Source organism: Euphorbia lathyris, chromosome 2 (genome assembly GCF_963576675.1).
Source record: "Euphorbia lathyris chromosome 2, ddEupLath1.1, whole genome shotgun sequence".
NCBI lineage: Eukaryota > Viridiplantae > Streptophyta > Magnoliopsida > Malpighiales > Euphorbiaceae > Euphorbia > Euphorbia lathyris.
Window position 1 is genome coordinate 139,088,798 of NC_088911.1, and position 24,741 is coordinate 139,113,538.

The 24,741-nt window shown below is 32.2% G+C and overlaps 2 protein-coding genes across 2 annotated transcripts; both read right to left on the reverse strand.

Moving 5' to 3' along the window:
- Window positions 1-4,434: 4,434 nt before the first annotated feature.
- LOC136220105 (stress-response A/B barrel domain-containing protein HS1-like) lies at window positions 4,435-5,727 on the reverse strand. Its single transcript, XM_066007801.1, has 2 exons — window positions 5,562-5,727; window positions 4,435-4,797 (listed from the first exon to the last, which is right to left on the reverse strand). The coding sequence occupies exons 1-2, from the start codon at window positions 5,699-5,701 to the stop codon at window positions 4,608-4,610; spliced, it is 330 nt and encodes a 109-aa protein (XP_065863873.1). The 5' UTR covers window positions 5,702-5,727; the 3' UTR covers window positions 4,435-4,607.
- A 4,874-nt stretch (window positions 5,728-10,601) lies between these two features.
- On the reverse strand, window positions 10,602-11,956 carry LOC136220104 (stress-response A/B barrel domain-containing protein HS1-like). Its single transcript, XM_066007800.1, has 2 exons — window positions 11,789-11,956; window positions 10,602-11,044 (listed from the first exon to the last, which is right to left on the reverse strand). The coding sequence occupies exons 1-2, from the start codon at window positions 11,926-11,928 to the stop codon at window positions 10,855-10,857; spliced, it is 330 nt and encodes a 109-aa protein (XP_065863872.1). The 5' UTR covers window positions 11,929-11,956; the 3' UTR covers window positions 10,602-10,854.
- Between the last annotated feature and the right edge of the window lie 12,785 nt (window positions 11,957-24,741).

Here is a 24,741-nt window from a genome sequence, read left to right on the forward strand (position 1 = left end):
TAGAACCCACGTGTCCATTGAGATCACCTCCCAGTACCATCTTTTCATCCCTAGGAACCTGTTGCACCACTTCCTCTAAGTCCTCCCAAAAAGCTTGTCTTATAGAGGCATCTAATCCTATTTGTGGCGCATATGCACCGATGACATTCACAACCTCACCCTCTATCACTAGCTTAACACTCATAATTCTAAACCTCATCCTCTATCACTAGCTTAACACTCATAATTCTAAACCTCATCCTCTATCACTAGCTTAACACTCATAATTCTATCATTCTTTCTAGACACCGCTACTACATCATCAATATACTCCCGATCAATAAGAATACATACTCCATTTCTACCCTTATCCTTTCCTGAGGACCAAAGCTTATAACCCCAAGGAGCTATCTCTCTAGTCTTGGCTCCAACCCACTTGGTTTCTTGTAGGCACATTATATTTATTCTCCTCCTCTTCATAACATCTACAATTTCAACTAATCTTCCTGTCAAAGAACCTATGTTCCATGTCTCAAAGCGTAACCTACTACCCTTACCCCTACCCCTACCATTACCGTGGACTAGCTTATTTACCCGCAACCCTTGCATATTTGACACCACCCCCAGAATTCTAGAATTTCTGACCTAATTAATAATAGGGAAAGTTATAAAATAAATATCGTGGTTGATCGATTTGTAAAGAAAGTTCTCATAATTTAAAAGTTTGTAAATATATGTTATGCGCTTTGTAAATTTGCAAATAAAGAATATGTAAGTTAATTTTTTGATCAAACAATATTTGTGATTTAATTAATTTTTAAAGTTAGATCTTTTGAATAATTTATAAAATCAATTTTTTTAATTATTTCAAATCGCTCTATTTTTGGGTTTATAGGCACAACACAACAACATTTTTTTTTAAAAAAGGACTGAGTTTATAAACTACAAAAAGCATAAAACTCTGTTTGTAAACTTTTAAATCATGAGTATTGTCTTTGTAAATGGGTGGTTAAAACACAAGATTTATTTTTTGTATACATGATTAGCAGACAGTTTCAGTTTAATCTAAGTTAAAATCTATCAAATTGATAATATTTGATAAATTAGTTCAAATACGATCAATTTCAATACCTAACAATTTGTCAAATTTGCACTAATTTGTCAAATATTACGAGTTTTAGAACTGACTTGATATATAAATTTCGATTTGGATTTCGTGTAAGAGCCGATTCAACATTCTCAATCTTTAATGAAAACTTTTTTTTTAATCTTTCTTTCGTCTGAACTTGTCGGCCAACTTTAAGGGCCAAATTCACTCTTAATTTATATATTTCTAAAACTCACATCTAATGAATCAAGCTTAGATATAATAATAATATTTGTTTCATCTTTTTGTTTCCTACACGCGAGCGTGCCAGAGATTTTGCAGGAAAATCCCAAAATTTATCAAATCTAACTTCGTGAAGCAGACAATTGTCTTAAAGCCAAAAGGACGTAAAAACTTTAAATTAACAATTAATTCTACGGACCTGAGATCAATTTAGAAACAATGCGCCAAAAATAAATGGAATTGTACTGGAATTAAACTTGAAGAACTGAAAATAAAATGATCGGAAATAAGTTGATAATTAAAATTGAATAAGAAACTATACTGAAATTGCATAAGTTGATCAAGCATCTATCATCATTGGTGCCATCTTCTGGCGGGTACTGATGTTGAGCTCGAGAGATGCGCATGCTTTCATTATGTATTTGCGCATGCTTTTGAGAGATCCCCCATCAAGATGGAAGTAGAGGTAAGACAACGAAATCCACCTTGATAAGAGTTGGAAACATAGTATGAGATTGAGAGGTTTGGTAAAGATATCAGCTAGCTATAGTTTTGTAGAAATGTGAGGAGTATGAAGAAAACCAGTTGCAATGTGTTCTTTAATCAAGTGACAGTCGATGTCAACTTGTTTAGTTTGATAATGGAGAATTGGATTTTTAGCAAGAGCAATAGCAGATTTGCTATCCAAATGCAAAGTAATAGGAAGAGTAGGCTTGATCTTAATATATGTAAGGAGATAAGTGATTCATTTTAATTCACAGCTAGTAACAACCAAGCTTTTGTACTCTGCCTCAGCAGAAGATTTACTGACTATAGATTGCTTCTTGGCCTTCCATGAAATTAAAGAGGTAACTAGAAAGATGCAGTAGCCAGAAACTGATCTTTTAGTAATTTTGCATTTACCATAATCTGGATCACACACTAACATCTGTATTGCTTGAGTTGAACGAACCAAGTTTAGCTATGCTCTTTAAATACTTAAGAACATGGAAAGCAACCTACAAGTGATGCTGACAAGGTTCTTGCATGAATTCACTGAGTTACTGAGTGACATATGTGATATCTAGATGAGTGAATCCCAAGTATAACAACTTTCCAACAACTCTTCTATAACACCTGAGATCCATGAGCACTGTGACTGGATCTATAAGCACAATTCCATAGGACATTGGACTGGAAACAACATTAGCTTGCTCTAAACTCACTTCAACAAGCATATCTTATATGTATTTGACTTGAGAAATTATCAAACCTATTTCCGACCTCGCAACTATAGTTTTAGATGAAATGATCTATTGTAATAGAGTTTAGCTTTCCTTACAATGTAATTGAGACATTTTCTTAGGTCTGTGGTGAGGGTGTCAGCATAGCTGGGATGTTCGCCGCTTACTCTTACTCGCTAACCAATCTTTAATAATAAAAAATTGAGACATTTTCTATACTTCCTCACCTGGTAAATTTCATCAATGTTGTACAATCATTGCCTTATTTGATATTTTGGTGTATAACTTTCACTTTGTCTCAGTACAACTTTATAGGTGACTTCCCACTTTTGTGTACAACCAGTAAAAATGACCGGTTAACGCCTGGTCAACGCATCACCTCATTATTTTCCTTCAAGTCATTAGTAAAGTGGGACCCATAAATCATAAAAAAAAAAATTCATTTTTTATCCTTTTTTTTATCCTTATCCCTCAATCTCTTCATCTTCTTCCGTCTATTTCTTTCTCGCTCTTCAAATTTATTTCTCTCTCTAACCTCTCTCTCTTTAAATTTCTTTCACTCTCTAACTCACCCCTCTCTCTATTTGATACATATATATCCCTCTTCTCCTCCATTTATTTCACTCTTTTGTGTTTTCCTCCAGGAATGGTATTTCTTGCACTTTTAACTATTGTACTCTTTTTTCCATGTATTGTGAGATATATGGAATGATTGAATGTTTTCTAACTCTCACTGAATACATATACATAAAATGGATGGATGAATTGGATACAGGTGATGTTCCAGAATGGGTGTGCAATGCGATGGAGGTTGCTGGAATTAATATATCATCCTGATCAGTGGAGAATAAATGATTACTCGGTTGGGGGAGCCGATTTTACATGTACGTTAGCAAAAAAATTATTTTTTTATTAAATCGAACTTGTTCAATTTTTTTTTGTATATATGTGTGTTATAATTTGAGTGGTCAAGAACCAACTTTTAAGTATTAATGTATAATTTCTCAAAATTAAGGTAAATTTTGTTTGAAATTCCTAACATGTAAAAAAATTGGATTTAGAGAGCGCCGAACAAGTAAAAAAAATAAAAAATTCAGATTTAAGGAGGGCCTAACAGGTAAAAAAAATAGAAATTTGGATTTAGAGAGGCCTAACAGACCCAAATAAATTAGAAATTTGGATTTAGGGAGTACTTAATAGGTCCAAAATATTAAAATTTTGAGGAGAACCGAAACTATCCAGAGTCAAGATGGTTATGGCGGCCGGAGGGGCCCGGGCTCCAGGTCCCTCCCTATTTACACCCCTGATCCTGATGTTCTCCATTCCATCAAGTTAGGAAAGTTCCTGGAATGAATCTCTTAAAAAGCGGGCCTTATTGATTAATTAGGATTAATGCTTAGTTGTTGTATACTAAAATGGGAAGTCACCTATAAAATCGTACATATTAGTGAGACAAATTAAATGTTGTATACTAAAATATGAAATGAGGCAAATGTTGTACACCATTAATGAAATTTACCCATTCTTCACCCCTGGTGAGATTTGCAACCTGTTCGGAGATTTGATCTGACAGCGCTAGTGGTCTACATAGATAGCATGAGTTCTTTTTTATACTTTATCCTTATTGATAAGATGTAAATTGCGGAATAAATTATGAAGGCATTCTATTCTACTATTATGGTTGAAAAGCTTTGGGTATTATTACTGTTAATTTTCGATTTCATTTAAGCAGACTACATACATTCTTATTTTCCAAATTAAATTCAAATACAAAATAATAATTATTTATATCTCGTATATTTGCTTGGAAATTCATAATAGTAAATTTAGTACAATAAAAAAAAATCACGTTCACTTACGACATGACATTAATAAAATAACTATTTATTTTTTATTACAAAATAAGGCAAACACTCGAAGCAACTATTTTAATACAATAAAATTAATACAATTTTTATTCTTTAAATAAAATAATATGGATATATATAAGAAGCACATCACATTCTCGTGATGACCTAATAAAATAATTCAAATATAATTTGTCATATAATCAGCACCTCTAATATTGAATTTAATTAGAGATTAACAAGAGTTGGCTTATAGGCAATCACAAGAATCTGGTCTAGAGCGGTGGCCATTAAAGCTCCGAATTCAATATGAGCGGGGTGTTGAACATATTCTTCTATTCCTTTCGCACTATCAAAAGTAGCATCAAATATATGTGTATATCCTCCATTCACGTTTTCTGTACTTATATTTGTTGCCCTGCATTCATCATTTAAATCAGAGATTAGATCTATTCAGTTTATTCCGGAAATTTAAAATTCATAGAATAGTATTAAAATTTGGAAACTTTATAAATGGGCTAATGGCCAAATTTAACCACAACGCTTTAGGGTAGGTAGAGATTTAATCCTAACGTATAAAATGGTGTAAATTAAACCGTAACGTTTTAAAAAATAGCAATTTTAGCCATATCTTACCGAAAATTTGAAAAGATTGGTATCACTGTTATTTAACTATCACTCCAGACCTTCCAAACATCAATTATATATAAAATATTTAGTATGTTACTAATGCAGTTACAAAAAACCTATTAAAATACCAAAAAAAAAAAAAATTAAGTCTTCCACATGTAAGTTCATCACAAAAATTTGTCAAACTGTCTAAAATATTTACCGTGTTACTAATCGAGTTACAAATAACCTCAAAAAAATATACGAAACAGTTTCAATTTATCGATAAACTTATTTGAAAGGAATTTATCGATAAATTGAATTGAAAGGTCTGATGTAACCGTTATCTCAATCATATATGAGTTTACTCTTAGATCCATTTGTTTTACCTACTGTTTACTGTTGGAAAAACTGATTTTTTAAAAAGCAGGGATTCTCTGCTTTTATAAAATACTACTTTTCATATGTAAAAGGCAAATATAAACATGAAAAGGAGCAATCAAATATCCCTTAAATCTAAATTGAAAAACTAATTAAGAATCTAAAAAAGATATAATTAAAATTGTTAATTACCAATGGAAAGTCTTCATAGATGGAATGAGATTGACAAGGTTTGCATAACCTTTGATGAGTTCATCAATTTGATCTAGAGTGATTTCATCTTTGAATTTAGCCAATACCAAGTGGTGAAATTCTCCTTTTGCTCCTTCCATTTTCTAACTTCTCTCACTAAATTTCTGTGTTTACAATTTGGCATCTATATTTATAGGCCAATTAACAGTACACATTTGATAAAAAAAAATATTAATATAAAGAATGCATGTTTGACCTTTCCAAATTTTATTTATTTTTATATAAAACAGTCTAATACATCTAGAGTCCCTCAGGTTATTCAACAACTTCAATTAATTTATAAACTTCAAAATGTTACAACTAACCCCTTAATTTGTTTATTTGAAAGTAAAGGTCGGTATCGGTTCGGTTTAAACCGCATATCGAACCAAACCGATTGAATTCGGTTTGGCATTGGTTTTAGTTTTAGGTACATTTTGATATTCGGTTCGGTTTAATAAAAAAATATAAAAAACCCGAACCGCACCAAATTATATATATTCTACATTATTTTTTATATATACATATATATTAGATATTAAAAGTTTAGTTTTTTTTAATCCTGTTGAGATTATAAGTTAATATAAATATATTTTGAAAGTATTTTAATTTTTTTTTTTTTGTTATTGAGATAAGTTTAATTAGGAAATATAATAATTTTTTTAATTAATTTAATTTGTTGGATGTAAAACAAATTTTTTTTTTAACAAAATTGGTGCTGACCATTTTTTATGACTTTGATGCTGACCACTTAGTATTAATTTGAATTTGAAAATAGAAAATATAGAAAAGTAAAAGAAAGAACTTTCCAGAAAGAAAGTATTCATATGTTCATGAATCATTGAATTCTAGAATTTCTGACCTAATTAATAATAGGAATAGCAATAAATAAATAATATGGTTTAACCAATTTGTAAAAGCTGGTATCATAGTTTAAAAGTTTTCCGTACTTTATAAAATTTGCAATTAAATGATATGTGAGTTAATTTTTCGATCAAATATAATACTAATGGTTTAGTTAAATTTTCAAAGTTAGATTTTGTATTTTGAATACTTTGCAATGTCAATCTTTTTAATTGTTTAGGTCCTCATATTTAATATGTGATGATCAAACAATCTTAAACGTGACAATTTTGTTGTGTCTATTTAACCTAAAATGGAACGATTTGGAACAATTTTTGTTAACACATTAGTGAAAAGATAGTGTCATTTAGATTATATTCCGACAAGGAAACAAGGCTGCGGATCTTCTAGCTAGGCATGGTATAATACCCCAATTTATATATAATTAAGCTAATTGCTAAAATGAATTAGTTAAAAGAAGTTAAGGCTAAAATATAATTATTTTTGAAAACATTTAAAAGATACTGAAAGAAAAAGGATCAAAGTGAAATTTAGCTAAACTTTGAATAAAAAAAAAAAATAGATGATACGGTATCATCTTCATCATCTTCTTCCTCACATCTTTCTACATTCTTTTCCATTTCCATTATTCTCCAACTCCATTCTTTCTCATTTCTTTACCATTTTTGGCGTTCTTTATACCGAAACGAAGCTCTCAACTCCAGCTATAAGTGCATGTAAGTTTTATGGTGAGATTTTGAGTTTTTAAAAATCGTTTAGAGAGAGAAAATTCGTCACTTTTGCTATTCTCTCTATTTTTCGGTCCTATGTTCATTATTTTGCAATTCTAACACCAAAAATGAACTCAAGGGGTCGATTTACTTATGGATACACTAGATTTTGATGCATGCAAGGAGTTTTGAGGGGTAATCGGAGCTACACCGGAAAAAGTAAGAAATCTAACCAAAGTTTAATTTTCCGGTCGATTTTGGGTGTTTTGAGAGTGATTCTGGAATCATAAGAAACAAAGTGGTATAATTAGTTTCTCAAAACAATCAACTTTAATTTTTCCGATAGGCGGATCCAGAACACCGGTGATATTTTCCGGTGACATACGAAATAAGTGCAGAAAAATTATTTGGTTAACTTCAGAATGTTCTAAATATTATTTTGAGCAACATTAATTCTTGGGCTTTTGCCAAATTCCTTACCGTTTAGTCTCTATAAATTACGAAAGTATATAGTTGGGTGAAATTAAGGAAAATAAATTAAGTTCGGTTAAAAATAATTTTTGGATCCTTATTTAAATAAATATTCAGAATATATAATTTTAAAAATAAGAGTTGAAGGGAGATTGGACTAAGCATAATTAATTAATTATGCTCTTAAGATTATTGGTTAGTTAATTTGATCGATATAGATATTATGAAAATGAAGTATAAGTATATATGTTTATATGTTATTTGATTATGAGTAATTTTGAAAGTAAAGTATTGGAATTGCTGACAGTTATGGAACTGTCAGATGATTGATGTCCAACCGGGTTGATAATTACAGTCTATGGAGTACCGGTTTGGACTTTGAATATTTTTTAATATAGAAGTGTATTTTATTGCAGGGTTGACCCTAGTCATTACTAGGAGGATGTCCGTTTTATAGGGGAGATTCTGCCGAATTTTCGGTAGAAAGTCTATAAAACGTGACGAAATAAAATTTAATATTTCCCTAAACATATATAAATTCTAAAAATAATATTATCTCTTTTAGATACTCAACTAGTAGGAGGAGCAGCAGTACCTGAAAATTAGGACAGTCGGCTAGGAGCAATTTGTGAGTTAATTATATGTTATGCATTTTTAATTTAGCATTTGCATTCATAATAAATGATTTCATGATATTTCAAGTAAAGTATTATTTTTACTTATAAGAGTGTCTTATTGTTTATAATAATTTATACGTAATTATTTGTGGATAAATACGTGTTATGGACATGCTTCCTGGTGAGCAGCATCAGGACCTTGTGCGCACAGATACTATCGGGTTATTGGATATTGATGTTACTAATGTTATGAATATTGTGATATATGGATAAGCTCGGTTGAGATATTCTCGGACTATATGATATGTGGATTTTGGATTTTAAGTGAGACTGGGTACGGAATCAGTTGAGTTATTCTCGGTCCTCCAGCTAACTGGGCGTGTGGTCGGTTGAGTTATTCTCGGTCCCCCAGTTATTGGATAAAAGTGATATGGTGATTATTGGTGGATTATTAGATTGAGTATTGAGGTTTAGGGTCCAACACACGTATTAAACCACATATATATTTATTTATAAGACAATTTTATGAAAATCATATTGTGTGATCACTTATATTATTATTATTATTATTATTATTGTGTGTGACATAATGTTAAATTACTCATGCATTGCATATAATTAATTCACTATGGGATGTTTGACTCCTTTAATTTTTCAGGTGACTATAAGTCGGTTGCAGCCCAATATCTTTCTCCGGGCAGCACATCTATCTTGTTATGTACGGATATTTAAGAATTATGTTAAAGTTTATGTTCTAGACCGCAGTACCAGTATGAGGATTATGTTGTGTCTTTCTTGAAGGATTTAATATTAAATGAAGTTCTTAGATCGTGGTTCCCTCTTAAGGTGACTTTAATTCTTAGGTTCAGAAAATAGGACCGTAAGTTCCATGGCTTGTAAATTTCTACAGAAAACAAAATTTTAATTCTAGTGCAACTCTACCTAAAAACACTCAGTTTATCCTAATTTTACAACTCTAATTTGATAAGAAGAAGCATAGAAGATTCATTAATACATTAGGGGATGTTCTAGGGTTCATAGGGGTGTTTGAGCCATAAAAATAGAAACTTCTACATTGTATTTATTATCTTAGCTTAGTCGTTCTTGCGTTTTACAAATACTTTCGTATTAATTTTAGTTTCAATCCGGTTTTATTCAGTTTAGTTTATAGTTTTCGTTCCATTATCAGTTTTAAGCAAGTTTTGACATTAATTTGTGATTCACCATTTGTTCTCAAGTAAAGCTTATTAGTTTCTCTTAATCTACACTCTTTTCCATCTTAACTTTGAATTAATAATCTCAGCTTGCTGAGTATGAGTTCATATACAGTTCATCTCATCACGCCTTTGTATCTTAGCTCAAACATGAGCTAAACTACTATAGGCTAGGATGACAGTGAATCGTGCTGTACAAGTATGGGTCGTTAAATATGTGTTTATGTTGCATTATAGGAGGTTTAACTAGAAAATTAGTTAACTTAATTGCTTGCCTCTATCTACAAAACCTAACCAAGTAATTGGGTAGGGAAGTTGAGTTGTGAAACCTAATCAATAAATAATTCAACTAGTCATATTAGTTGATCCTATTCTCTAACCAGATAGTGTGGCTTTATGGTCTTGGTTATGACTTAACCTTGGTTTTCATAGTGTTTAATGGCTTCAAACATAATTAGGAATTTTTTCTAATCAAGAATCGACCTAAAGGTGTTTGAGGTAGATTTAATAGTTCTTGGTTGGAGTTACTATTTTATAATGGAAAACCACCATCTTGAGTTAACTTATTGATCCATTGGAGTTAGTGCATGTATTCTAAATCCCCAGTCTTCCATTCATACATTTAAACAAATTAATTGTTCAAACACTTTACTAGTTTAAATTGCTTTATTAGTATAAAAACACACAATTCACTTAATCGATACTTTAAATAATACAGAGTTCGAGTCCGAATAAGGCATTAGGTACTAATCTTTGTGGGATCGATACTGTTCTGCATAACTCTTTATTACATGATACAATAGGATACACTTGCTCTTATTAGTTATACACTTTTAGTGTATCAAGTTCATTGTCATGATGATGTGAATTTCCACCTTGAAACTTTGATTTCTATTTTGAAATTTCCTCTTTTTCATAAAATTCTTCTTCATCGTGAACCTCTTTGTTGCGATTATTTCTTCTTTTCTTCCTTACCATTATTGAAGCTCTGATACCATATGAAGCTCTCAATAATTATTATATGTAAGTAAAACAATTTTGAATGCCTTAAACTACCCTTTTAGCACCGACTCTCATAGATTTACTTGGAAATTCATAATAGTAAATTTAGTACAATAAAAGAAATTCACATTCACTCACTTTATGACATTAATAAAATAAATATTAATTTTTTTATTACAAAAGAAGGGAGATGTTGGAACAATAAAATAACAAACTAAGAAGCAATTATTCTACTGTAATACAATTAATACAGTCTTATTCTTCAAATAAAATAATATGGATACATATATGAGGCACATTACATTCTCGTGATGACCCAATAAAATAATTTAAGTATAATTTGTCATATAATCAGCAACTCTGATATTGAATTTAATTAGAGATTAACAAGAGTTGGCTTATAGGCAACCACAAGGGTCTGGTCTATAGCAGTTGCAAATAAAGCTGCGAATTCAATATGAGCAGGGTGTTGAACATACTCTTCTATTCCTTCCGCACTCTCAAAGGTAGAATCAAATATATGTGTGAATCCTCCATTCACGTTTTCTTTACTTATATTTGTTGCCCTGCATTCATCATTTAAATAAGAGATTAGATCTATTCAGTTTAATGCGGAAATTTAAAATTAATGGAATTACTTTAAAATTTGGGAACTTTATAAATACGCGAAGAGCCAAATTTAACCCTAACATTATACAGTACGTGTAGATTTAGTCATAACGTATAAAATTGTGCAAATTAAACCATTTCAAAGAAATATCAATTTTAACCTTAATTTACCGAAAATTTGAAAAGATTGGTATGACTGTTATTTAACTGTCACTCCAGACCTTCCAAACGTCAATTATATATAAGATTTTTAGTATGTTACTAACGCAATTACAAAATACCAAAAAAAAATTAAGTTTTCCACATGTAAGTTCATCACAAAAATTTGTCGAACTGTCTAAAATATTTACTGTGTTACTAATCGAGTTACAAATAACCTTAAAAAATATACGAAACTGTTTCAATTTATCGATAAACTTATTTGAAAGGAATTTATCGATAAACTGAATTGAAAGGTCTGATGTAACCGTTATCTCAATCATATATGAGTTTACTCTAAGAGTCTGTTTTTTTACCTACTATTTACTGTTGGAAAACGTTATTTTTTCAGAACGCAGGGATCCCCTGCTTTTAAAAAATACTACTTTTCAGGTGTAAAAGACAAACATGAGCATGAAAAGGAGCAACCAAATATCCCTTAAATCTAAATTGAAAAAACTAATTAAGAATCTAAAAAAGATATAATTAAGATTGTTAATTACCAATGGAAAGTCTTCATGGATGGAATGAGATTGACAAGGTTTGCATAACCTTTGATGAGTTCATCAATTTGATCAATAGTTATTTCATCTTTGAATTTAGCCAATACCAAGTGATGATATTCTCCTTTTGCTTCTCCCATTTTCCCTAATTTAATTTTTGTGTTTCATTACAAATTTCCATCTAGTATTTATAAACCCAAATAAAGTAATAAATTATTTGACTTTATAAATAATAGAGGTAGATGCCAATTTGTAATCAAACATATAAATAAAGTATATATTTGACTTTTTTTATAAGAAAAGATATACATTTGACAAAAACTATATAGTATATTTATGAACATTCCAATTTTTTAATTTTTTATATAAAAAATAGGGGAAAAATATATAATTTTTTGTATTGTTATTTCATATGAGTAGATTTATAAATAGGAAGTGTTTCAAATTTTTTTTTTTTTTTTTTTTTTTTTGTTGATGTTAGAGATAAATTTAATAAGAAAGTATAATAATCTCTTTTCACTAATTTAGTTTGTTCGGTTTAAAACCGTACCGAACTGAATATTTTGGTTTTACATACTATTTGGTTATGAGTCAGTATCAATCAATGTTATCAGAACCGGTCCGGACATCAAATCGGATTGGTAACTGGGTCACCGGTCACTTGGTCGGACCGGACGGCTCGGATTGGTCAAACCGGATGACGTAATAAATAAATAAATAATATTTATATATATTAAATATATATAATTAATTTAAAATTATTTTTATACATTATATATATCCAAAATAAATTATAAACAACATTTGGATAAAAGAAAGAGACAATGAGAACAAAAGAAAGATTTAAAATAAATAATTTAAGAAAACTTAAAATTCTATTAAATTGACACATCACCCTTTTGCATTCTTATAGTGACACATCACATTAGATGTGTCAAACCCGACCTAAAATAAGATCAGATAAGACGGTGAGACATTGCCACTGACTTATTTTATAAACCAGTAGCAGTATCTCTCAAATAAGGAGAAAAATCAAACCAAAAACTATATTCTGATTTAAAGCTAAAATGACCTACATATTCCGTTTCCAACTTAACTTTTTAATACGGAGTCCGATTAAAGCGATTCAAAAACCCCTAGAAACGTAAGACAAAAATAAAGAACTTTCATCTAGGACTCCAAGACAGATTCGGCCTATATCTGGTCGAAAAATGCATCACAAGGTTCAGATGTGAATCTGAATTTCCAGCAGCACCTAGATAGACAATTCTCTATATCACTAGCTCAAAGTTATGACTTAATCATAACCGATATCACACTATTCCACAAATTCTCAACTTCAGCTAATTATATATATACCTGTAGATAATACAAATCAAACAAAAGGACACTACCAAAAACAAGTTATACAAGTGTCCTTAAACATATACTACATATATGTACATGAACAAAATGGATGCAAATACCCTAGAGACGACTTGCACCTCGTAGCTGTAATCGAACCTCGCCCTAGGATCGAGTACCCCTCTCGGTACCTTGCACTTCCTCGCCTAAAACATTAAAAACATTTGGAAAAAATGAGATAAAAATCTCAATAAGAAACTATCAGCTATAAAAACCAATTTTACTTAACATAGTTACATATATACGTTTATAAAGGATTTAATCAAAACCTTATAGAATATACTCAAAACTGAAGTTCATAATATAGTCAAAGTATTAAACCAAAAACCCAAAATATATAATCTTGTATCCATTCTTAAGTTCATCCCCTTATAATTCAAATCACAATTCACAACATATACGAGACGTCTCTTAACATTGCCTATCCCATATGGTCTTACCCAACACTTCTCTGCCATACCCAATAGGTCTTCAGACTGTGTACACAAGCCATATTTCTCACTAAATATGGTCTTTAGAATTAAATCCACCAGACCGGACTACTCTCAATGGATACCAAACATTTTATTCCATATATATAGATTGAAACCAAAAACATATATGTATATATGTATATACTTCACTTGATCATAATCAAGCTCACAAGTGTTTAATTCTCCAAAATATCAATCCTTAATCAAATAAAATTCCAAAGTTAATCAACCAACGAAACCTCAAATCAATATAACCCAGTAAAATCTGTAATTCACATATAAACATAGTCAATAGTTCATTTGAACTATAATTTCACAATAAAAAGCAAGATCGTGAAAAACCTCAATTTTACAAAATTCCGGCATAACCCTAAAATATCAATTTCTGGAAATTCATTGATTATATATATATCTATATACATAAAACTCAAAATATAGTTGATAGTTACTTACATTGGCTATGAATTGAAGAAAATACACCCGTTCAATTCTCCACTAAATCAGTCTAAGATGTTTTCCCTCCAAACGCTTCCGAAACTCAAAAAATCTTCGGTTAGGATTTAGATCTATGCCTAAGGATGCTATAGTTTAAATTTCAAGTGATTTGGACGATCGAATCTCCGTAAATCAAAGAAACGGTGGAGAAACGGTCGAAGAACGATTTGATAAAAAAATTGATAGATGAAAGAAGAAGATAAAGAAATCGTAGGCGGCACCTCCGGGAGAAGGTTTGGGATATACATCCCAAACCTGGCAAATTTCCAGTTAGGTCATTTATCTTTATATAATCTTTTAAAAACTACCCAAAACTTTTAATTTACACCTAAACCCATCGAATTAACTCTAAGTTTTTCCTATAACACCAAATAAAAATCACATACCCCATAATTATAATATATACCAATATCTAGATATAAATTCTAGAAATTTAGACACGGGCATGACAATTCACCCCACCTTAAGAAATTCTGTCCACGAAATTGTACTTACCCGTCTAGGTGAATAAATGGGGATATTGTTGTCTCATATCCTCCTCTCTTTCCCAGGTTGCTTCCTCACGAGAGTGTCTGTGCCACATGACTTTAACAAGTGGTATGGTTTTGTTCCTGAGGACTTTCTGTTCTCTAGCTAGAATAGTTACTGGTTCTTCTTTTATAGAACAAGTCTTCAGACAATTCAATTGGCTGCTCTTGAATGATGTGATTCGGATCACTCTTATACCTCCGTAGCATAGAAACATGGAATACATCATGTATATTAGAGAGATTCTGAGGCAATTGTAATCGATATGCAACTGGCCCAACTCTTTCCATAACTTCATATGGACCAATGAATCTAGGACTCAACTTCCCTTTCTTGCCAAATCGAAGTAAACCCTTCCACGGTGATACTTTCAGAAATACTCTATCTCCCACATCATATTCAATTGGTCTCCGTTTCAAATCTGCATAACTCTTCTGTCTGTCTTGTGCTTCTTTTAACTTCTGTCGTATGATTTGCACCTTTTCTGTTGTCAACTGCACTATCTCAGGCCCTAATAACTGTCTCTCGCCTACTTCAGACCAACATAATGGAGTTCTACATCTTCTTCCATATAAGGCTTCATAAGGTGCCATATCAATACTAGATTGATAACTGTTATTATATGCAAACTCCATTAAAGGCAAGTGTACATCCCAACTACTTTGAAAATTCAAAATGCTAGCTCTCAACATATCTTCCAAAGTTTGAATGGTACGTTCACTCTGACCGTCAGTCTGTGGATGGAAAGCTGTACTGAAATTCAATCTTGTGCCTAATGCATCTTGAAAACTAGGCCAAAACCTTGATGTAAAGCGAGGATCCCTGTCAGAAACAATAGAAACCGGTACACCATGAAGTCTAACAATCTCCTTGACATACAACTATGCTAGCTTCTCTAAAGAAAAATTCACTTTCACCGGAAGAAAATAGGACGATTTTGTTAATCTATCCACAATTACCCATATAGAATCATTACCATGTTGTGTACGAGGTAATCCACTGACAAATCCATTGTAATATGTTCCCACTTCCATTCAGGAATAGGAAGTGGTTGTAAAGTACCAACAGGTCGTTGATGTTCTGCTTTGACTTGTTGACAACTTAAACATCTACCCACATATTTAGCTATCTCCCTTTTCATTCCTTTCCACCAGAAATGCTCTCGAAGATTTCTGTACATTTTAGTACTCCCAGGGTGCATTGCATATGATGAATCATGAGCTTCTTCCAATATCTCCTTTTTTATATCATGAACATTTGGAACACACATTCTGTCTCCAAACATTAACATGCCATCTTCTGTTACTTTATATTCAATCTTCTTCCCCTCGCTAACGTCTTTTCTAATTTGTTCTAAAAATTCATCTTGATTTTGAACTTCTTTAATTCTGTATCGAAGAATCGGTCTCACCTTCAACATTGCACATAATACTGCCTCATCTCCACAAACCAGTTCAACGTTCAAAGCTCTCTTATCAAGCAATAAAGGCATTCTCACTGATCGTATATAGCTCAAACTTCCAATGTTCTTGTGACTCAAAGCATCAGCTACGACATTAGCTTTATCATGATGATATTCAATAGTCAGGTCATAGTCTTTCAATAACTCAATCCATCTCCTTTGCCTCAAATTCAATTCCTTTTGTGTCATTATATATTTCAGACTTTTATGATCAGTGAATATTAGACACTTTTCACCAAAAAAGAGCCAATTCAGAGCTTTAAATCGACTATTTCTCCTCCAGCTCTGTCACACCCGATCCTAAACAACCTCAATCGGCATCGGACGTGAAATAGAAAGATCATAATCAATACTTAGAAGTCTCCAATTTATCCAAATATCATTATATTACAATTGCAATACCAAAGTTCTAACCATAATTCTAACAATAAGCAGCCAACTTCCAAACCTCGCCTAATCGGTCGGTAACCTTCTCTATATCCTGTACTTTCTCACCTAAAAACACTAAAACATTTAAAAAGGTGAGACAAAAATCTCAGTAAGAAACTATCAGCCATAAAAATCAACTTTACTTAACATAGCTATATATATATACATTTATAATGGGATTTAATCAAAACCTTATAAAAATATACTCAAAACTTAAGTTATCAACCTCATTATTCTGATACAATTTCCTATCAATAAGAGTCATTTCATAAACTCTTAATATCATCACTCTTATAATTCTCCATCTAACTCCTCAAATTCAATTAAGCTAACCTGCTATATTTTTTTAACCACCACTATATATATATATCATTTATCAATCTAAAGAAACTTCAACCTTTCCTCCAAACCATATAACCAAGGAAAATAGAGTACCTAAATTACGATAATCAATGTTTTTTTTTGTCCTCTAAACTCCAAATGATATCTTTACACTCATAAAAGTCAGTAAATCTATAATATCATTCGATTTCCTTATTTTACCTATAAACACTCAATTTGATCCTTATATAAACTTAAACCATAATCACACAAAATTCAACTAAAAATTTCCTCTTATATCATATTTATCTCTTAATTTCCTACCTCAAACTGTGCTTAAGATCAGAAAAATTTGTCCTCAAAAGTCATATCTTATTATTTCCTCAAACACTATTTAAGCTTACCAAATTGTCATCTTTAATCATCAAATCACGAACTCTAATATATTCTCACACCTTACTTCTCATTGATCACTAACATCGGTATCTCTCTAAACATCATTTATATAACTCTCAATAATTCTAAACTTCAACCCGATAAAGTTCAACAATAGATCTGCACTTTGAATTCGGATATTATTTATTCCAATTACGATTCCATAACTTGTTAAACTCATATCATAATCTCCAATTTATAATCAACCTCCAAAACAATTAATTGAAATCTCCACATTTTCGCTTTCTTAATCACATATATATTAACTCCAAAACTCATCATATCATTTCAATGTCTCCTAACCTTACTTCACATCTGAGATACGTATATTTTTAAGCTAACTATTAAACTCTCAAATATCAATTCCAAGTCATACTAAGGAGAAAAATCAAAACAAAAACTAAATTCTGGTTTACAGCTAAAATGACCAACATATGCCGTTTTCAGCATAACTTTTTCATACGGAGTCCGATTAAGGCAATTCAAAAACCTCTGGAAACGTAAAACAAAAATAAAGAACTTTCATTTAGGACTCTATGATAGATTCGGCCTCTATCTGGTCGAAAAATGCATCACAAGATTCAGATACGAATCTGATTTTCCAACAACACCTATATAGACAATTCACTATATCTTTAGCTCAAAGTTATGACTTACTCATAACTCATATCACCAAATATCAAATAATTTACTATTTTTCATACACCTAAATATTGCTAATCATCAAATCTCATTTCTATCCCTCATTAGCTAGTTACTCAATCCTCGACAAATTCTAAATTATTTCTTAGCTTTCACCAAATATCCATATTCCTCAATTACTAACGATTATTTCTTAGCTATCACCAAATCTTCATATTCCTCAATTACTATCGATTATTTCTTAGGTATTACCAAATATTCATATTCCTCAATTACTATCGATTATTTCTTAACTATCATCAAATATCGATATTCCTCAATTAAGATCCACCTTAGGTCCGAAGAATTTAACCTAGAGCTCTGATATCAAACTGTCACACCCGACCCTAAACAACCTCAATCGGCATCGGACGTGAAATAGAAAGATCATAATCAATACTTAGAAGTCTCCAATTTATCCAAATATCATTATATTACAATTGCAATACCAAAGTTCTAACCATAATTCTAACAATAAGCAGCCAACTTCCAAACCTCGCCTAATCGGTCGGTAACCTTCTCTATATCCTGTACTTTCTCACCTAAAAACACTAAAACATTTAAAAAGGTGAGACAAAAATCTCAGTAAGAAACTATCAGCCATAAAAACCAACTTTACTTAACATAGCTATATATATATACATGGGTAAATTTCAAAAAAAAACCATGTGGTTTCACTTTTTTGCCAAAAAAGGACTGTGGTTTATTCCGTTACACTATTTACGGATTTGGTGAAGATGCCGTTAATTTGCTGACGTGGCTGAAGGGCAATTATGGGTTTTTAAAAAAATTAGGGTAAATTTAAAAAAAAAACCCTGTGGTTTCACTTTTTTGCAGAAAAATGACTATGGTTTTTTTTCTTTTCAAATACAGGACTGTGATTTATTCTTTACACTATTTACGGATTTGGTGAAGATGTCGTTTATTTGCTAACGTGGCTGAAGAGTAAATATGGATTTTTAAAAAAATTGATCAATAAATTTTTTATAACTATTTTGGGTATTACCGATGAATTTTTTATAACTATTTTGTGGCTACAATATTGACTATAAAATCTCACATGAGCGCAATCTCACATGGTTGTTCAAAGCCTTTTATAGTCAATTTTTTTAAAAAACTCATATTTGCCCTTCAGCCACGTCTGCAAATAAACGACATCTTCACCAAATCCGTAAATAGTGTAATGGAATAAATCACAGTCCTGTATTTGAAAAGAAAAAAAAACCACAATCCTTTTTCTGCAAAAAAGTGAAACCACAGGGTTGTTTTTAAAAAAATTTATCCCAATTTTTTTAAAAACCCATAATTGCCCTTCAGCCACGTCAGCAAATTAACGGCATCTTCACCAAATCCGTAAATAGTGTAACGGAATAAACCACAGTCCTGTATTTGAAACGAAAAAAACCACAATCCTTTTTTGGCAAAAAAGTGAAACCACAGGGGTTTTTTTTGAAATTTACCCTATATACATTTATAATGTGATTTAATCAAAACCTTATAAAAATATACTCAAAACTTAAGTTTATAATATAATCATCAAAACCGTATAAAATATAATCAAAACTTAAGTTCATAAAATAAAATTTGTGTATGTGTATCCATCCTCGAATTCCACCCGTGTAGATCATAACATCAATTATAACAATATCGAGATATCTCATTTATATCTCGTTTCTTACCTAACAGTTAGGATTACCAGCCGTGCACTCTGGCCATACCGCCATTAGATATGGTCTTACAAATACAACTCCTACCCTGGGCAATCCTAGATGGACAAAACCATTTTAATCTTTCGAAATATCACAACTCATAAAAATCATATATGGATTTCAATCCAAAATAATAACAACAATAACCGCAACAGATTTCTCAATCCAAAACCAATTCGTAAGAAATCATCAAATTCATTTTATTCAATATAGATATATATTGAAACCAAAAACATATATGTATATATGTAAATCAACCAAATCAAGCCTTAAATCAACATAATCAAGTAAAATCTGAAATTCACATAGAAACATAGGTAATAGCTTCATTTGAACCATAATTTCACAATAAAAAGCAAAATCATGAAAACCTCCAATTTTACAAAATTCCTGCATAACCTTAAAATATCACTTTCTGAAAATTATTTGATTATATATATATATATATATATATATATATATATATATATATAACTCAAAATATAGTTGATAGTTACTTACCTTGGCTATTAAGTAAAGTTGGTTTTTATGGCTGATAGTTTCTTACTGAGATTTTTGTCTCACCTTTTTAAATGTTTTAGTGTTTTTAGGTGAGAAAGTACAGGATATAGAGAATGTTACCGACCGATTAGGCGAGGTTTGGAAGTTGGCTGCTTATTGTTAGAATTATGGTTAGAACTTTGGTATTGCAATTGTAATATAATGATATTTGGATAAATTGGAGACTTCTAAGTATTGATTATGATCTTTCTATTTCACGTCCGATGCCGATAGAGGTTGTTTAGGGTCGGGTGTGACAAAGATAATGTCTCCAAATCTTTAAAGCAAACACCACGGCAGCTAATTCAAGATCATGTGTCGGGTAATTCAATTCGTGTGGCCTTAATTGTCGTGACGCATAAGCAATAACTTTATCATTCTGCATCAATACAATTCTGAGACCTTGCCTTGATGCATCACTGTACACTGTATACCCTTCACCCACTATAGGTAGTGCTAACACAGGAGCACTGATAAGTCTGGACTTTAATATATCAAAACTTTCTTGACATTCAAGTGTCCACTCAAATTTAAAACCCTTCCGCAGTAATCGTGTCCTCGGACAAGCTATAAGTGAGAATCCTTTTACAAACCTTCTGTAATAACCTGCTAAACCCAGGAAACTACGTACTTCATGTACATTCGACGGTGCTTCCCAATTAGCTACAGGTTCAACTTTGTTAGGATCAACTAAAATTCCCCTAGCTGATACCACATGACCTAAGAACATCATTTCATTAAGCCAAAACTCACATTTGCTAAATTTTGCATACAATTGTTTCTCCCTTAGAATCTGTAAAACTGTTCTCAAATGCTTACTGTGATTTTCCTTATCTTTAGAATACACAAGAATATCATCGATAAACACAATCACAAATGTATCTAAGTAAGGTTTAAAAATCCTATTCATAAGGTCCATAAAAGCAGCAGGTGCATTAGTTAATCCGAATGGCATAACCAAAAATTCATAATGCCCGTATCGAGTTCTAAAAGCTGTTTTCTGAACATCCTCTTCCCTGACCTTCAATTGATGATACCCAGTTCTCAAGTCAATTTTTGAAAATATGGTTGCTCCTTGAAATTGATCAAACAAATCGTCAATTCTAGGTAATGGATACTTGTTACGAATAGTAACCTTGTTCAGTTGACGATAATCAATGCATAACCGCATTGTACCATCCTTCTTTTTAACAAACAAAACTGGAGCTCCCCATGGTGATACACTAGGTCGAATATATCCCTTATCCAATAACTCCTGCAACTGCACTTTCAATTCTTTCATTTCTGCCGGTGCCATTCTATATGGTGCAAGTGATATAGGAGCAGTACCAGGCTGCAAATCAATTGCAAACTCTACTTCTCTTACTGGTGGTAGCCCTGGTATTTCATATGGAAAGACATCTGGATACTTATTCACAATTGGCACATCTTCTAATTTGGGAGATTCTTTATTACTATCTACCACATATGCCAAGAAAGCGTCACATCCCTTCCTTAGCATTTTCATAGCTGTTATAACAGTGACTATACTTCTACATACACCTCTCTCACCATGAAACACATATCCCTCTCCACTAGCTAATACTAGATTAACTTTCTTTTTCGAACAATCTACCATTGCTTGATATTTAGATAATGAATCCATTCCTAAGATGACATCAAATGTTTGCACCATCAAAGGTATCAAATTCACATCTATAAAAGACTCTCCTAACTTCACCTCACAATTAGGATACACATGTGTACATACTAAAGATTCTCCCATAGGCATGCTAACAGTTAAACGTTCTGGCATAATTTTTGACTCCCAAATTATATCAGACATAAATAATGGCGACACAAAAGAATGTGTAGCACCAGGATCAATAAGCATATAAGCATCTTTTCCAAATAAGGAAATCGTACCAGTGATAACTTCTGCAGACGCAACAACTTCTTGTGGAGTCATAGGAAAAGCTCGAGGTTGAGTTGCAGCTCTATCTGACTGATTACCTTTATTCCTAGCTCCTTGAGAAGTATTACCAGCTCCCCTTCCCGTATTAGTACCTCTACCATTACCCCGATTACTTCCTCTCCCAAACAAATTACCTCTACTTCCTCTGTCAGTCTGTAATCCTCTACCCCTACCAGCTCTATTCAGTTTAGGACAACTAGTACGTACATGTCCTTCCTCACCACACTCATAACAAACAATTCTTCTCTGAGGTTCAGTTGTCCTCCCTGAAGGACAATCCCTCCTTAAGTGACCACTTTCGCCACACTGAAAACACTGTAATGCTCTCTTTCTGCATTCACCTGAATGAAATTGCCCACACTGACTACACTTTAAAACATTACCACTACTAGCAATTGAAGGACTGGGTGAAGCTTGGCTAATAGTATCAGGTGCTCGAAAAGTACTACGACTCACAAATGCTCCTCTTGAACCCTGACTTTGTATCTGACTACCCCGAAACTGAGATGGTCCTCCTCTAGCAAAGTTTGATCTCCCAACCTCCTCTGACTGCTTCTAACTAGTCTCAGATTCTAACTTCCCCTTTAACTTTTCTTTCTATAATGCTTTCTCTACCCAGCCACGATAATGTACACCCTCGTATAAACTCAGCTCATTCTGATAAAATGCACTCAATCCATCCTTAAATCTCTCACATTTCACTTCCTCAGTAGGAAACCACTGACTAGCATAACGATATAAATCATCAAACTTGTGCACATACTCTTTCACAGCCATAGTCCCCTGTTTCAAATTAAAGAACTCATTTCTCTTCGCCTTCTAGAATGTTTCAGTCAGATATTCTCTCATAAACTCACGTTTGAAAACTCCCCAATTCAAACTTTCAGGATACAAACCCCTGACTCAAGTTAACCATGCATCTGCTGGTCTATGTAATAAACCAAACACAACCCTGACTTTATCCTCATCCCGTAACTGCATAGTACTAAAGGATTTTTCTGTAGCCTTTAACCAATTATCAGCTTCCTCGGAGTTAATTGTACTTTTGAAATCAAATGCCCCACAATTTTTGGCATCCTCAATCAGCTCACTGGGCCTTCTATGTGCTTCCCGTGTTTCCATCATGGTAACAAAAGCTTCAACTAAAGCTCGGGGTTCAAGTTGTACTACTTGTGGCATTGCAGCTTGTGGAGCCACATATGGTGCAGGTTGTTCAGTTTGAAAATTAACAGGTCGACGTGGAGGTGATGGTCGTTGTTGTCTTTGAGGTTGGTTAATGGGTGGAACTCTTGCATCAGAGGCTTCACTATCCCCTATGCCCTCAAGACCCCATCCTAACTCTCTTCTTTCCTCATCTCTACCTCTACCTCTATTTAGAGGCGGTCGGCCACGCGGTCGTCTCGGATGCATCTATATGATAAAGACACCATTATAATTAGATATATGATATGCATGAATGTCATGTGTGCAACACAAGAATACAAGTAATCACATTATATTTCCTATCCATAACCTATTCTCTGATACCAAAATGTCAAACCCGACCTAAAATAAGATCAGATAAGACGGTGAGACATTGCCACTGGCTTATTTTATAAACCAGTAGCAGTATCTCTCAAATAAGGAGAAAAATCAAACCAAAAACTATATTCTGATTTAAAGCTAAAATGACCTACATATTCCGTTTCCAGCTTAACTTTTTAATACGGAGTCCGATTAAAGCGATTCAAAAACCCCTGGAAACGTAAGACAAAAATAAAGAACTTTCATTTAGGACTCCAAGACAGATTCGGCCTATATCTGGTCGAAAAATGCATCACAATGTTCAGATGTGAATCTGAATTTCCAGCAGCACCTAGATAGACAATTCTCTATATCACTAGCTCAAAGTTATGACTTAATCATAACCGATATCACACTATTCCACAAATTCTCAACTTCAGCTAATTATATATATACCTGTAGATAATACAAACCAAACAAAAGGACACTACCAAAAACAAGTTATACAAGTGTCATTAAACATATACTACATATATGTACATGAACAAAATGGATGCAATACCCTAGAGACGACTTGCACCTCGTAGCTGTAACCGAACCTCGCCCTAGGATCGAGTACCCCTCTCGGTACCTTGCACTTCCTCGCCTAAAACAAAACATTAGAAACATTTGGAAAAAATGAGATAAAAATCTCAATAAGAAACTATCAGCTATAAAAACCAACTTTACTTAACATAGCTACATATATACGTTTATAAAGGATTTAATCAAAACCTTATAGAATATACTCAAAACTGAAGTTCATAATATAGTCAAAGTATTAAACCAAAAACCCAAAATATATAATCTTGTATTCATTCTTGAGTTCATCCCCTTATAATTCAAATCACAATTCACAACATATACGAGACGTCTCTTAACATTGCCTATCCCATATAGTCTCACCCAACACTTCTCTGCCATACCCAATAGGTCTTCAGACTGTGTACACAGGCCATATTTTTCACTAAATATGGTCT